The 12631-nt window shown below is 34.1% G+C and overlaps 1 protein-coding gene across 2 annotated transcripts in view; it reads left to right on the top strand.

The window, feature by feature from the left end:
* Nucleotides 1-12631, top strand: part of SMC5 (structural maintenance of chromosomes 5) — an 87524-nt gene that overhangs the window by 42662 nt on the left and 32231 nt on the right. For both annotated transcript variants that reach the window (XM_024555215.4, XM_024555219.4), the window contains exons 9-11: nucleotides 5883-6138; nucleotides 8424-8578; nucleotides 11691-11804. In XM_024555215.4, the coding sequence (XP_024410983.1) occupies nucleotides 5883-6138; nucleotides 8424-8578; nucleotides 11691-11804 (525 nt within the window). The remainder of the gene's footprint in view (nucleotides 1-5882; nucleotides 6139-8423; nucleotides 8579-11690; nucleotides 11805-12631) is intronic.

Here is a 12631-nt window from a genome sequence, read left to right as displayed (position 1 = left end):
AGTTCTGGTTATATTGCTTTATGGTTAGTAAATGTGGCCTTTATGACTTTATTTTAGAATATTTTGAGATCTCTTTGAAATTTTATATTTGGTTTTGTATATTTGGTTATATATATATTTGAAAAGAATGTAGTCGGTCTTTAGGTGTGAAGATACATGTGTTAGAACAGGCTTACTATAATTATATTTACACAAATGTCTTTCTTATCTTTTTACCTATCTGATTTATTATTTTTTAAAGTGTCAATACCTGTGAATGTGGATTTGTCTATTTTTTCATGAGATTATATTAGTTTTTTCTTCCTAGATTTTAAAGCTTTATTGTTTTGTTCTTTCTGCATCATGCTTTGTGTTATTTACTGTAAATAATATATACTGGGTTTTGCTTTGAAAATTTTTTCTATTTGGTGTGATATACTTCTTACAGTAAACGAGTTTAACCAGTTCATATTTACCGTTGTTTTCTACTTTCTTTGCTTTTTGTTTGATTCCTCCTGTGCCCCTTTCACTTTGTTGCTATTGATCAAGGTTTTCTTAATCTGTTTTTTCTAAAGTTACATATTCTAAACCTAGTCTACTGATTACTCTTAAAGCTTAAATAACACATTTTTCTAAAAAAGATTAATTAGTATTTCTTCCACTTAGGACAAAAATCATAACTAGCTTTTATTTCTTCTTCCTCCACTCCATGTGAATATCAGAAATTTTGCTTGTCAGTTATTTAAAATGCTATTTTTTATTATGTTTTTACTTAGGTCTAGTGATACACTTTATTGTTTTATTGGATCATGTTACTTTTTATATCACACTTCTGCCAGCTCCATCTTTTGAAGAGGTAGGGAGTTTCGCAGTTTTTCCTTGCTGTGTAGTTTCTGTAGGCGTTACAGTGAGGCTCTTTGGATGATGAACATTCTGAGTCCTTGTACGTCAGGAAAAAACTTTTTGCAGTCACTCTGGAATATTAATATGTCTGGATATTAAATTCAGAATGATAATTTTTTCTCAACACTTTGACAGTTCTGCCTCGGTATCCTCTTTGGTCCAATATTATTCCTGAGAAGTAGCAGATATAAATAGGCAAAGACTATATTAGATGACCCTTGAAGAAAAAAAGAAAGGAAATTGAAATTGATTGTAAATGGAGTAAGAAACCATGAGATGGCTTTGAAAGCTTTAAAGCAGAGAGAAACAGTCCTTTATTTATTTATTGTTAAAGAACTCTATACTGCCTTCTGGAGAATGGATGAAATGGGGCAAAAATAAAAGTGGGGAGTTCGTTTAGGAGACTTTTATCGTCGTCTGGGCAAGAGATGCTGGTGGTTTCAAGAAAATTTAACCAACAAAAGTTGCTTAGGAAGTAGATGTAATGATTGAATTGTGGTAGAATTGAGGATCACATTTAACAGTTTGACTTCACAGTTGATGGATAGTAGTGCCTTTTACTGAAATGAGGATTGCTGGGAGAGGGAAGGAGTTCTATTTGACTATGTAAAGTTCCATCCTTTTACTTGAAACCTCTTTGTGTCTTCCAGTCTTAAGTGTGTTCTCATAAACAGTATATACTTGGGTCATGGATTTTTATCCATTTTACCTGTCATAATTTTTTAATTGGAATGTTTAACACATTTACATTTGTTGTAATTACAAGGTAGGATTTACATGTGCCATTTTGCTAATTTATTTTCACCTATTCCTCCATTATTGCCACATTTTATGTTAAATATTTTCTGTTCTATTTTAATTTCCTTATTTCTTTTACTGTATATGTTTTGAGCTATTTTCTTAGGGGCTACCTTTGAAATAATATCTTAATTTATAGTAATCTGGTTCCTATTAATACCAGTGTAATTTCAGTAGCATACAAACTATTCCCATGTAGCTTCATTTCCTTCTTTGTGTTGTTATTTTCATATAAATTATAGCCTATCAACACAGTTTTATAATTTTTTAAGTATATTTTATTGATTGTACTATTACAGTTTTCTCATTTTTTTTCTCCCCTTTATCCCCACTCTGCCTTGCACCGCCCCCCACACTCCAGCATTATCCTCTGCCTTACTTCATGACCATGGGTTGTACATAAGTTCTTTGGCTTCTCTGTTTCCTATGCCATTCTTAACCTCTCCCTCTTTTATGACTTCCAGTTATGCTTCTTATTCTCTGTACCTTCCCTTCCCCACTCTTCCTCTCTCTCTCTCCACTGAAAACCTTCCATGTGATCTCCATTTTTCTGGTTCTGTTTCTGTTCTTTTACATATGGTTAAATTCTGTTTGCTAACAGTTAAAGGACTTTTGTATATTTATGAGAGATTTTTTTTAGTTTTTGTACTGTCTGCTTTTGATATCAGGATAATAACTAGCTTAATAAAATGAATTAGGAAGTGTTTCCTCCTTATATTTTTGGAGAAGATTGTGTAGAATTGTTAATTATTCTTTAAATATACCAAACAATTCTCAGATGATATTATCTGGATCTGGAGATTTTGGGCAGGAGTTTAACGTTATAAATTCAACTATAGGGCTATTAATCTTTTTCACATTGGATGAGATGTGCTAGTGTTTTTTAAGGAATTGGTCCGTGTTTTCTAAGTTGTCAAATATACATGTATATGAATTCTCTTCTTATCCTTTTGATGTCTGTGAGGTCTGTAAGATACAGTGATACCCATTTCATTCCTGATATTGGTAACTTGTGTCTTCTGGGATTGTGTTAAGTCTTGTCATTCTTGCTAGAGATTTGTTAATTTTAATGCTTTTTTTCAAAGAACTAGCATTTTTAATTGTATTTCTCTCTTCAGTTTCATTGATGTGTGTTCATATCTTAGTATTTCTTTGGCTCTGCCTGATGTAGGTATATTTTGGGAGGTTTTAAGCCCAGATTATTGATTTGAGACTTGATCTTTTCTTTTGTATGCACTTAATACTATAAATTTCCCTCATCACTATTTAAGCATGTTCCACAAATTCTGATATGTTGTATTTTTATTTTTGTTCAATTTAATGTTTTTCTTCTCATTTTTCTTAAGATCACAATTCACTGTTAGAGGGCATTTAGTTTGTTTTTGGTTTGAGGATGTTACTAATAAAGCTTCCATGAATATTTCATATACATTTATGTATGGGCATATGTTTTTGCTTCTTTTCTTGGATAATCTAGAAATAAACTATCATAGGTGTACATTTAATTTCTGAAGCAATTGCCAAACTGTTTCTGAAAATGTTTGTTAGTAATTTATTGTAGTTGTAATGAATAAAAGTTGACTTGTGATATCTTGAAATTTTTTAATAAATGGTTCTTCACCATAAATAATTTAAGAAGCACCGCTTGGAGTAGCCTTGGAGGGTTAGATATAGGCAGCTTCAAGAACTCTCCATACATGGTAGAGCAGAGTGAGTAGTGCTGGAGGTTAGGGTGATAGATTTGAAGACAGGGAAAGCACTCTCATCAGACTGTTCTGATTTTAACTATGCTGGTAGTGAAGTGTAAGCAAGAACATTAGCTGAGTAAGTAAAGGGCCTGTAGCAATAAAGGGCTGAGGAAGGAGGGAGAGAAGTGTACTCATCTCAGAATGTAACAAATTACATTTGTTAAAGAAATTACATTTGTTTGAAATGCCTATTTGGGTTTTATGGCCATAAATTTAAAGTGTGGCCCATTTTTGAGTGTTTCTCCAATTAGTGTAATTGCCTAAATACAGATAGATAGAAGGTATATAGTTAGGTTTAAAAAGAACTAGGCTTTCTCTTGGCTAGTGTGACATAGGATTAGTAAAAGGTCAAGAGGACTTTGCAAGGGAGTGGTTATAGTGGTGGGTCATGGAACCTCAACAGGTTAAGTTAGGGAATAAAGGGGTTGATGGATTTTTGAAAAGGTACTAGGGTCAGTGGATTACAGGACTCTGTGGGGTTATAGGGTAGGTGGAATAGCAATACTACAATAGGTGAAATGGAAGGAAAAGAAATGGTGATCAAAGAGTAAGATTGTGGAAGTAGACTTTTCAGAAGTGTTATAATTTGGGGGGATTTACGTGAGCTAGAATACAGCTGTAAAAGCAGGAGGATGAGGGAAGAGGGTTTTAGGAAAAGATGGGTGAAGTTGAAGAAGTCAAGGAACACAGAGGCCAAAGAGTTAGATTGAGTTTTGTGTATGTATGTTGAAGGCTCATGATAACAGGCGTAATGATGGAGGGGAAGACATTAAGTCAGTTCATTGCTAAAGTCATCAATGAATGAAGGGGGTGAGGAAGAATTTTGAGGGAGTAGTTAACCTGGCAACAAAGATGATGGTGGTAAAGTCTGATCACGTGGTCTTAAAAGGAACTGAAGTGGGGCTCAGTTAAAGGAGGCAGTAGTACAATGGGGATTAATCAGGACACTCTCCTCACCTCTGAAGGGTTATGGCAGGAAAAGGTCACTACCTCAGAGGGCTCTAGGGAGAAGCATCTCAGGAATAGCCAAATTTCAGTTAGTCCAAGAAGAGAGATCATTCATAGAAATGGAAGATAGCAGTATGGGGATGGTATCCTCAAGAAGATTGGTTACCTAGGAGGCTTGGACTTACTGTGCCAGAGCTAAACATAGGTCTGATGGGGTTAGTCATGGTAGTTCATTGAATGGTTTTTTGGTTCCTACAATGTCTGTATTTTGCTGAGAGGACAAGATTGTATTTTAAATTTCTTGTTGTTTTACATGGACCTGGACTTCTTTATGTGTTTGATGATTCTTAATTCTCTTCCTCTCTTCTGTGATATGCCTATTTATTCTCCTGAATGGGTGGACTTCCTGACTGAACTCTATGGCTTCTTGTCCACTTACTTCTTTTAGGTGGGCGCATTGAACATTGTTAATTTTCCTATATGTAACTTAATTTTTTCAATTTTTTTTTCTCTCCTGTATGTTTGGTACAGAAGAGGAGATTTTGGCATATATTTATTTGTTCGTTATCTTGACACTTTCAAAGCTAAATTTTTAGGAATAAGAAATTGATACCAACCTAAATTTCTAACAATAGAGAATGGGTAAATGTGGTATGTCTGTTTAACAGGACATTATGCAGTTATTAAAATTATATTTTGCAAGGACATGTGAGATAATGAGAAATTGCTCTCAGTACATTCTTAGTGATGCTGTTTAGTAAAATACATGTGTTCTATAGTTAGGCATTAAAATGTAAATTTTTAAGGGTATTTAACATATTAGATTTTTTAATACAAAATTCTAATTTTTTAATAAAGTGGTTGTAGTAGTGTATATTTGTGTGTGTGTGTGTGTCTTAAAATCTTAACTCTGTCTTAGGTAGACTGTGTCTGGTTTTGACAAAAATTTCACTGAGATCTTACATGATACAAGTTTTTTGAAACATAATTTACCCTGAATATAAGTTAACAAATCTAAACATACACGTCGATGTTTAAGAATCACATAATATTAATTTGAAGTGTTAATAGATAATTTTTTGAAAGAAAATAGTTATTTTAGCTTAAAATTAATAGGGTGAAATCATCATTTCTGTTATTCCTACTTTATTGAAAGTATTGTATACTACATGACTTAATTTTGGTGTCAGGATATGAAGCATGCATTTACTTCCTATAAATACTTAGAAATCTGATTGGCTTTATAAGCATTTTGTTTATTCAGCAAATATTTAATGAGTGTGAACTATATGCTAAACACTGCTCTAGGGACATGGGATATATTAGTGAATATCTTTATATAGGTAACCTAGTAAGGGTAACAGTCTAATTCTAGCAAGATGCCTTTTAGTAAGGAAAACACCTATGTTCTTAGATTGTTTGCATTTTAAAACTGCATTACTATAAAAGCCCTATAAACCAGGACAAAAAACAGTCTCCAGTACTAACTGTCTTTTGTTTTATTAGATTGAGGAACTTCAGCAGGCTTTAACAGTGAAACAAAATGAAGAGCATGACCGACAGAGGAGAATAAGTAATACCCGCAAAATGATAGAAGATTTGCAAAATGAACTGAGGACCACAGAAAACTGCGTGAATCTTCAACCCCAGATTGATGCCATTACAAACGATCTGAGAAGAATTCAAGATGAAAAGGCATTGTGTGAAAGTGAGATAATTGATAAGCATAAAGAGAGGGAAACTCTAGAAAAGGAGAGAAAGAGTAAGTTTTATTAAACTGAGGATGAAGAGATGTTTATAAAATGAAGGTCTATCTCTAGTGTTGGGCTTTCTTCTTCTCCTGTTATCATGCCTTTAAATATTCAAGTCTCCCTTTTGAGGAAGCTCAGTGCAGTTCTTCCAACTTAGTGCCTTGATTACCTGTATCTGTCATGCGTCGTGGTTTGCCCATGGCTGGTCATTGTCTTCAGTCAGATTATGTCACCTTTTTAAATTCAGTCAGTCTAAAAATGCTTTGCTTTGTTTTTGTACAAAGTCACTCGCTATTATTTCTCAGATCAAATTTAAACTCTTTATTCTAGCCTTTATAAACTTTCTATTTACTTTGTTCCTTGAAGCCTGTCCAGTTACATCTTTGCTTTTATTTCCTGTAGACCAGGGGTGCCAAACTGATTTTCGCTGGGGGCCACATCAACCTCATGGTTGCCTTCAAAGAACCGAATGTAATTTAAGGACTGTATAAATGTAGCTACTCCTTAACTAGGGGCAAGGAGCTTGGCACTGCCGCTGGGTAGAAACAAGGTGCGGGGCCAGATAACACACAGTGGAGGGCCGATTCGGCCCACAGGCCTCGTGTTTGCCTCTTGTGCTGTAGACTGTGTGGATGGATCTGTAACATTATTCAAATAGAGGAGGCGTCATATTCGATCTGCTCAGTATATGTGACTAAGATCAATTCTTTAAAAGACCTGTTTTTGTATGTTTACCAAATATGAGATGTATATGGTTAAAAAAAAGAAAAACTAGAGCAGAAGGGTAGCCCAACTCCTTTTAGCCTCCAGACCCCCTCTCAAGTATAAGCACTTTTAACTGTTTTATCAGTTTTTTTCTAATTGTGCTTCATATATTTTCAGCATATCCTTACTTTACCATAGCCTGCCTTGTCAATTTTAGACATCATCTTTTGATAGTTACTTTAGATGTGATTTCAGCTCGTAACTCTCCTCCCTATTATTGTAATTTCTCAAATGTGATTATTATATTCATATTAGCTATTAATCATTAAAATGTGTTAGTGATTTATTATGACTAATATATCTTTTTATCATTTGTCACTTAATTCATCAAAAATACTAGTACCCCATTCTCTTATTTCTCCCTATTCCCTACACCCCCCCCCCCCGCCCCGCCCTTTTGTTTTTATAGTCACCTGAGGACCTGCTTGTTGACTTTGGAGAGAAAGGAAGCGAGGGGGAGAGAGGGAGAGGGAGAGGAACATTGATAGGTTGATTCTCGTAGGCACCCTGACCAGGACCAAACCCACAACCTAGGCATGTACCCTGACTGGGAATCAAGCCCATGACCTTTTTGTTTACAGGACAACTCTCCAGCCAACTGAGCCACCCTGGCCAGGACACATCCTTCCCTTTTTACACTCTAAGTTCTCTAGTCTCTATTCTCGCTTTTATATTCTTAAGGCTGAAAACATTTTATTGAGAACCATAATCAAGTTTTTTTGTGCTTTGTATATGGGTTAATTCTAAAAGCTAGAAATATTAAGTATTATTCATGGTTTCACAATGAAACTTGTTCACAGCGGAGTCAGGTAGTATATTATAATCTAATTGTCTTTCATCGATAGGTTTTTTAAAAGTTGGAATTTACGTTTCTTAAAAAGCACCATTTGTTTTAGCATTTCCTTAAACAAAAAAATAAATAAAACGTCTTACCAGGCATTCTCTTGAGTTCTGGAGCCTTCCATACTTGTCCTTTCTAGACTGACTGTTCTCCAAGCCTCCTGCATGGCAGTCATCTGGAATTTGTGTCAGATCCTTGTCTGTGTGGGATGAAGCTATTCCTGAATTCCATGTCTTCTGTTTTTCCTGCATAACTCCCTTATTTTGTTAGAGTACATCTTCAGGTAACCTCCTAAGAAGAGGTATTTGGGAATTAATTAGAGTCTTGACATTCCAGAAAATTATCTTTATTATTACTTTTTCTTGATTTTGTTGTATATATGAGTCTCAGTTGAAAATAGTTTTTCTCAGGTTTTGAATGCCTATTGTGATTGTCTCTGTAGTCTCATATTTTCTCATTCTCGTCTACATGACCTATTTGTTTCTGGTAGCTCAAAGATCATCCTTTATTGCAGTTGTTTGGAAATTTGAGAATGATTTGTTGAGGGTGGGTTTTTCTCACCCCATTGGGAACTTGCTGAGTAGTGTTTTCAACTTGTGGGTCTGAGGGGGTTTTTTTTATTATTATTAGATGATTTTACTAATGAAAGTTTTCAGAGAAACAGTACTTCGTTTCATTTTCCAATTTTAGGTGTGAATGATCAAATTATACAATTTGACAATCTTATGAATCAAAAGGAAGATAAGCTGAGACAGAGATATCGCGACACATATGATGCTGTTTTATGGCTGAGAAATAACAAAGACAAATTTAAGCAAAGAGTCTATGAGCCCATCATGCTCATGGTAAGACATTTTATGTCGGTAGCATCCGTTAGTTTTATCATTGTAATCATCATAGGTTTTCATTGTTAAAGAATTCTTAGTCTTATTTATACCCCCGGTTTTCCATTACCAGACTTGGAGCAACTGGTATACTGCTGAATCCGTACATGAGCTTTTTTAAAGGGACCTTGATCAATACATTTGTGAACTTTTTCTAGAAAGAAATATGAAAATGGCACTGATTGACTCAGAATCGTGTATAAAATTAGCTTGGTTAGCTTGTACCTTCTGGCAATTGCTATTCTTAGGTTATAGCAGGCGATAGATTAAATACTGCCAAAGAGGTAGAAAACTGCTGTAAATAAATATGTTGATATGAGGCACCTGACAGAAAGTAGACCAGAAAATCTCTGGCTACAAAAACAGAGCGTTATGAGGATTCTGAGAGTGAAACCAACAGTTTATTAACTTTAGAAACATTTAATAGCTCTTATTGATGATCATGGGTCATCAAGAATGGGGTGAAGTATATTTATATATTTAAAAATCGCTTAATGAAGTGTGGCCCTGGATTTATTAGGAAGACTTCTATATAAAAATATTTAAAATAGTAACTTTGGTCCCCAAAAGTAAAAACCACATTCTTTGGTGATGATATATTAGATACACATATATAATATAAACTTAAAACTTGCCCCTAGATGACTTTAGGATTATTTTTGCTAGATAATTTCCTATACTTGAGCAAAGAACGCAGTATAGATCCTTGCAGGACTCATGAAAAGTTCTATTTTCTATAACTTGTGGTTGTATTATACTTTATTAAAATCATTCATACAGTTTTTAAATTTTGTGTTACATTAGCAAAATTAATATGCATAATATATTCTCTTCTTGCTCAGATAATGTATTATTAAACTATTTTTGACAGATTAAGAAGGGAATATCTATTTTGAACCCAGGCATTACTGTTTTGATTAATTTGGTAAGGATTGGAAGAAAATACAAGAAAAAATGGTAATTCTTAATAAAATAAGTTACAATCCAGTTTAATTGTCAACGAATTTTTATTAAAATGCCAATCTCAAAATAATACTTTAGAACTTTATTAGATTTTATTTTCTTGTCGCTTGGTTTTTTAATAGTAGCTTATCACTAAGTCAGATTACTACCTGGCATATATTGTCATTTTTTTAATTTTTGAGATAAAAAGATACACTCTGCTTTTTTACCCTTACTGGAATAACCCTTTACTTTTCCTACTACCTCCTTCCAACTGTATTCCCATACACACTTATTTAACCTTGATTTAGTTGAAATGTTACCACCCTCATGAGCAAATTAACCATATATAAGCTTAAAATTTTAGTCATATAACTTGTCAATTAGCAATCTGTTTCCATGAGTTATTTCTAAAAATTTCAATATAGAATTGGAGAAGTGTGCAAAGATATTTTTACACTTATAGCCATCACAGTAGTGTTTGTAATAGCAGAATGATGGGGCAAAAAAGGAAGTTTTCAGATACGCTGTTTAGTATGTAAATTGTGCTATATTCCATACATTGGAGTACTATGCAGCCATTAAAAATGGCTGTTAAAATGTTACTGTAGGTCTCTATTTACTTATATAAAAGGACATTTGTGACATGTTCGTGAATTATAAAAAAGGTAACAGGATAGAATGTATAGAAAGATTTCATTTTTAAAACTTACGAAACAAGATGCTGTCATTAACCACCAGATCATCTTGGAGTGCTACATGTACTTCCTCTGTCTACCTGTCTCTTACTACTGTGACTCTGAAGATGTGGCTTCGGAGAACTTTACCAAACATTTTCTTCACCAATTTTATGAGAAGGAACATGCTATGAAACTGATAAAGCTGCAGAAACAACAAGGTGGCTAAATCTTCCTTCAGGATGTCAGGAAACCAGACCATGAATGCAGTGGTGTATGCATTACACTTGGGAAAAACTGAATCAGTCACTGCTGGAAATTAATTAACTGGCCAGTGAATGACCCCCTTCTTGTGTGACTTCCTTGGGACTTAATACCTAAATTAGCAAGTGAAATCCATCAAAGAATTGAATGACCATGTAACCAACTTACACAAGATGGGGGCTCCAGACTCTGACATGACAGAGTATCTCTGACAAGTACACCCCGGAAGAGAATGATAATGAGAGCTAAGTTCTAGATGGCTTATCCACAGCTATAAAAATTTTTTTAATTTCCTGTGGTCATATTGCTTATCCTCTCTATAAGTTGTAGCAGATACCCACATACATTTTCTTTCATTTGGTAAAGTACCAGTAAAGTAATTTGGTACCCTCCACACACACCAAATTGTGAGACACTAAAATGTTTATAGTGTTTTTGTCCGGGTGATAGTTTAAGAAAGCTGATTTCCATCTGCTGGAGCTACTCTTCTTTAAATTTTCTAGATAGTGTTTTTTATATGCCTCTGTTATGAAGATTTATTATACTCTGTTATTTGTAAAATAATAGATTTTACTCTTCTTAAAACAATTTTTCCTGACCTATCTTTGTATCTTCAATACTGTTGAGTCTCAGCATACGGAAATGCCTAAATGAATTAATATTTTAAAATAAATCATTATGTTTTTATGCTCTAGTGGTACAAACCTTGGGTTTCTCCTGAAGACACTAATAGTTACAGTTAATTCATAGCTAGTTTTTTCCATTCGTTTCATAAGGTTTTGTACCAGTCAGTTACTGCCATGTATAGTATGAATTCCTCTTGAAGATTAAGAAGAAAAATATTACAAGTTTGGAGATAGATGAGAAATGTTTATACTTTTAGAACACAATCTAAAACTGTTTCAATGTTTTTAATGAGTGACCAGAAAGGAACTTTATTATTAGATAATATCAAAACCACTATGCATCGGCTACTATTCAAGCTTTCATTTTACCATGTATTGGATGTTTTTGGATGGTAAATTAGATTAAGTAGGTGTTTTACACTGTTGACCCTTCAATACCAAGTTCTTTCTTTTGTCTTCCTTTTTCTCAATCATTAAATTTAATCTAATTAAATAAATCTAAGTTAAATATAATTTCTAGTAATCAGATTGGGTTTCATTACAATTAACTTTTGTTTTGTTTAGATCAATATGAAAGATCATAAAAATGCCAAATATATTGAAAATCATATTCCACCAAATGACTTGAGAGCCTTTGTATTTGAGAGTCAGGAAGATATGGAGATTTTCCTCAAAGAGGCAAGTATAAACTAACATAATATTTTGACTCACTCGGCACTTCTGATTAAGTTTAAAATTCAAACTAGAGCTAAAAGTGATAACGCCTAATTTTACAAGCAGTAACTCTTGTGTAAGTCACTCAGTTTTGCTAATTTCTGTCCTATCTACTATTATTGGGAAATGAATTTATTTTATAAGAGGAAAAACAGCCTATAATTCCCTCTGCGACATTTCTGTGACATTGTTAAAGAGAAACATCAGAATGATAGACCTTGGGTCTCGAACATCTTTTTGGGAACTATATTGGGATGAACTTAGTTTTTCTTTGGATGGGAATTCAATATGACATTGTTTACAATGTAAATAAAATCACTTTTAAAAAAATTGAGCCCTGACCCTTGTGGCTCAGTTGGTTGGGCGTTGTTCCGCAAAGTGAAAGGTCTCCAGTTCGATCCCCGGTCCAGGCACATGCTTAGGTTGTAGGTTTGGTCCCCAGTTGGGTAGCACACAAGAGGCAACCGGTTAATGTTTCTCTCTCACGTTGATGTTTCTCTCCCTCTCTTTTTCCTTCTCTTTAAAAAAATAAATAAAATAGTTTTAAAAAAATTATAATCCTGTATTTGGCTAGAAAACACCACTGACCCAGAACCTAAGCCAGTGAAAGGCAGCATGGCTTAGGCGTTAGGAGTATAGGCTCTGCAGTTAGACTGCCGGGGTTTGAATTCCGGCTTTGCTCTAACTTGGGCAAGTTGCCTAAATGTTTTGTGCCTCAGTTACCTCATCTCTAAAATGGAGGTGGTACTGCCTACCTCAAAAGATTTGGGGGAGGATTAAATTAGTTAACA

The sequence above is a fragment of the Desmodus rotundus genome, chromosome 1 (genome assembly GCF_022682495.2).
Source record: "Desmodus rotundus isolate HL8 chromosome 1, HLdesRot8A.1, whole genome shotgun sequence".
Taxonomy (NCBI): domain Eukaryota; kingdom Metazoa; phylum Chordata; class Mammalia; order Chiroptera; family Phyllostomidae; genus Desmodus; species Desmodus rotundus.
The sequence above is the reverse complement of the archived record's forward strand: the minus strand, read 5'-3'. Positions and strand labels throughout refer to the sequence as shown.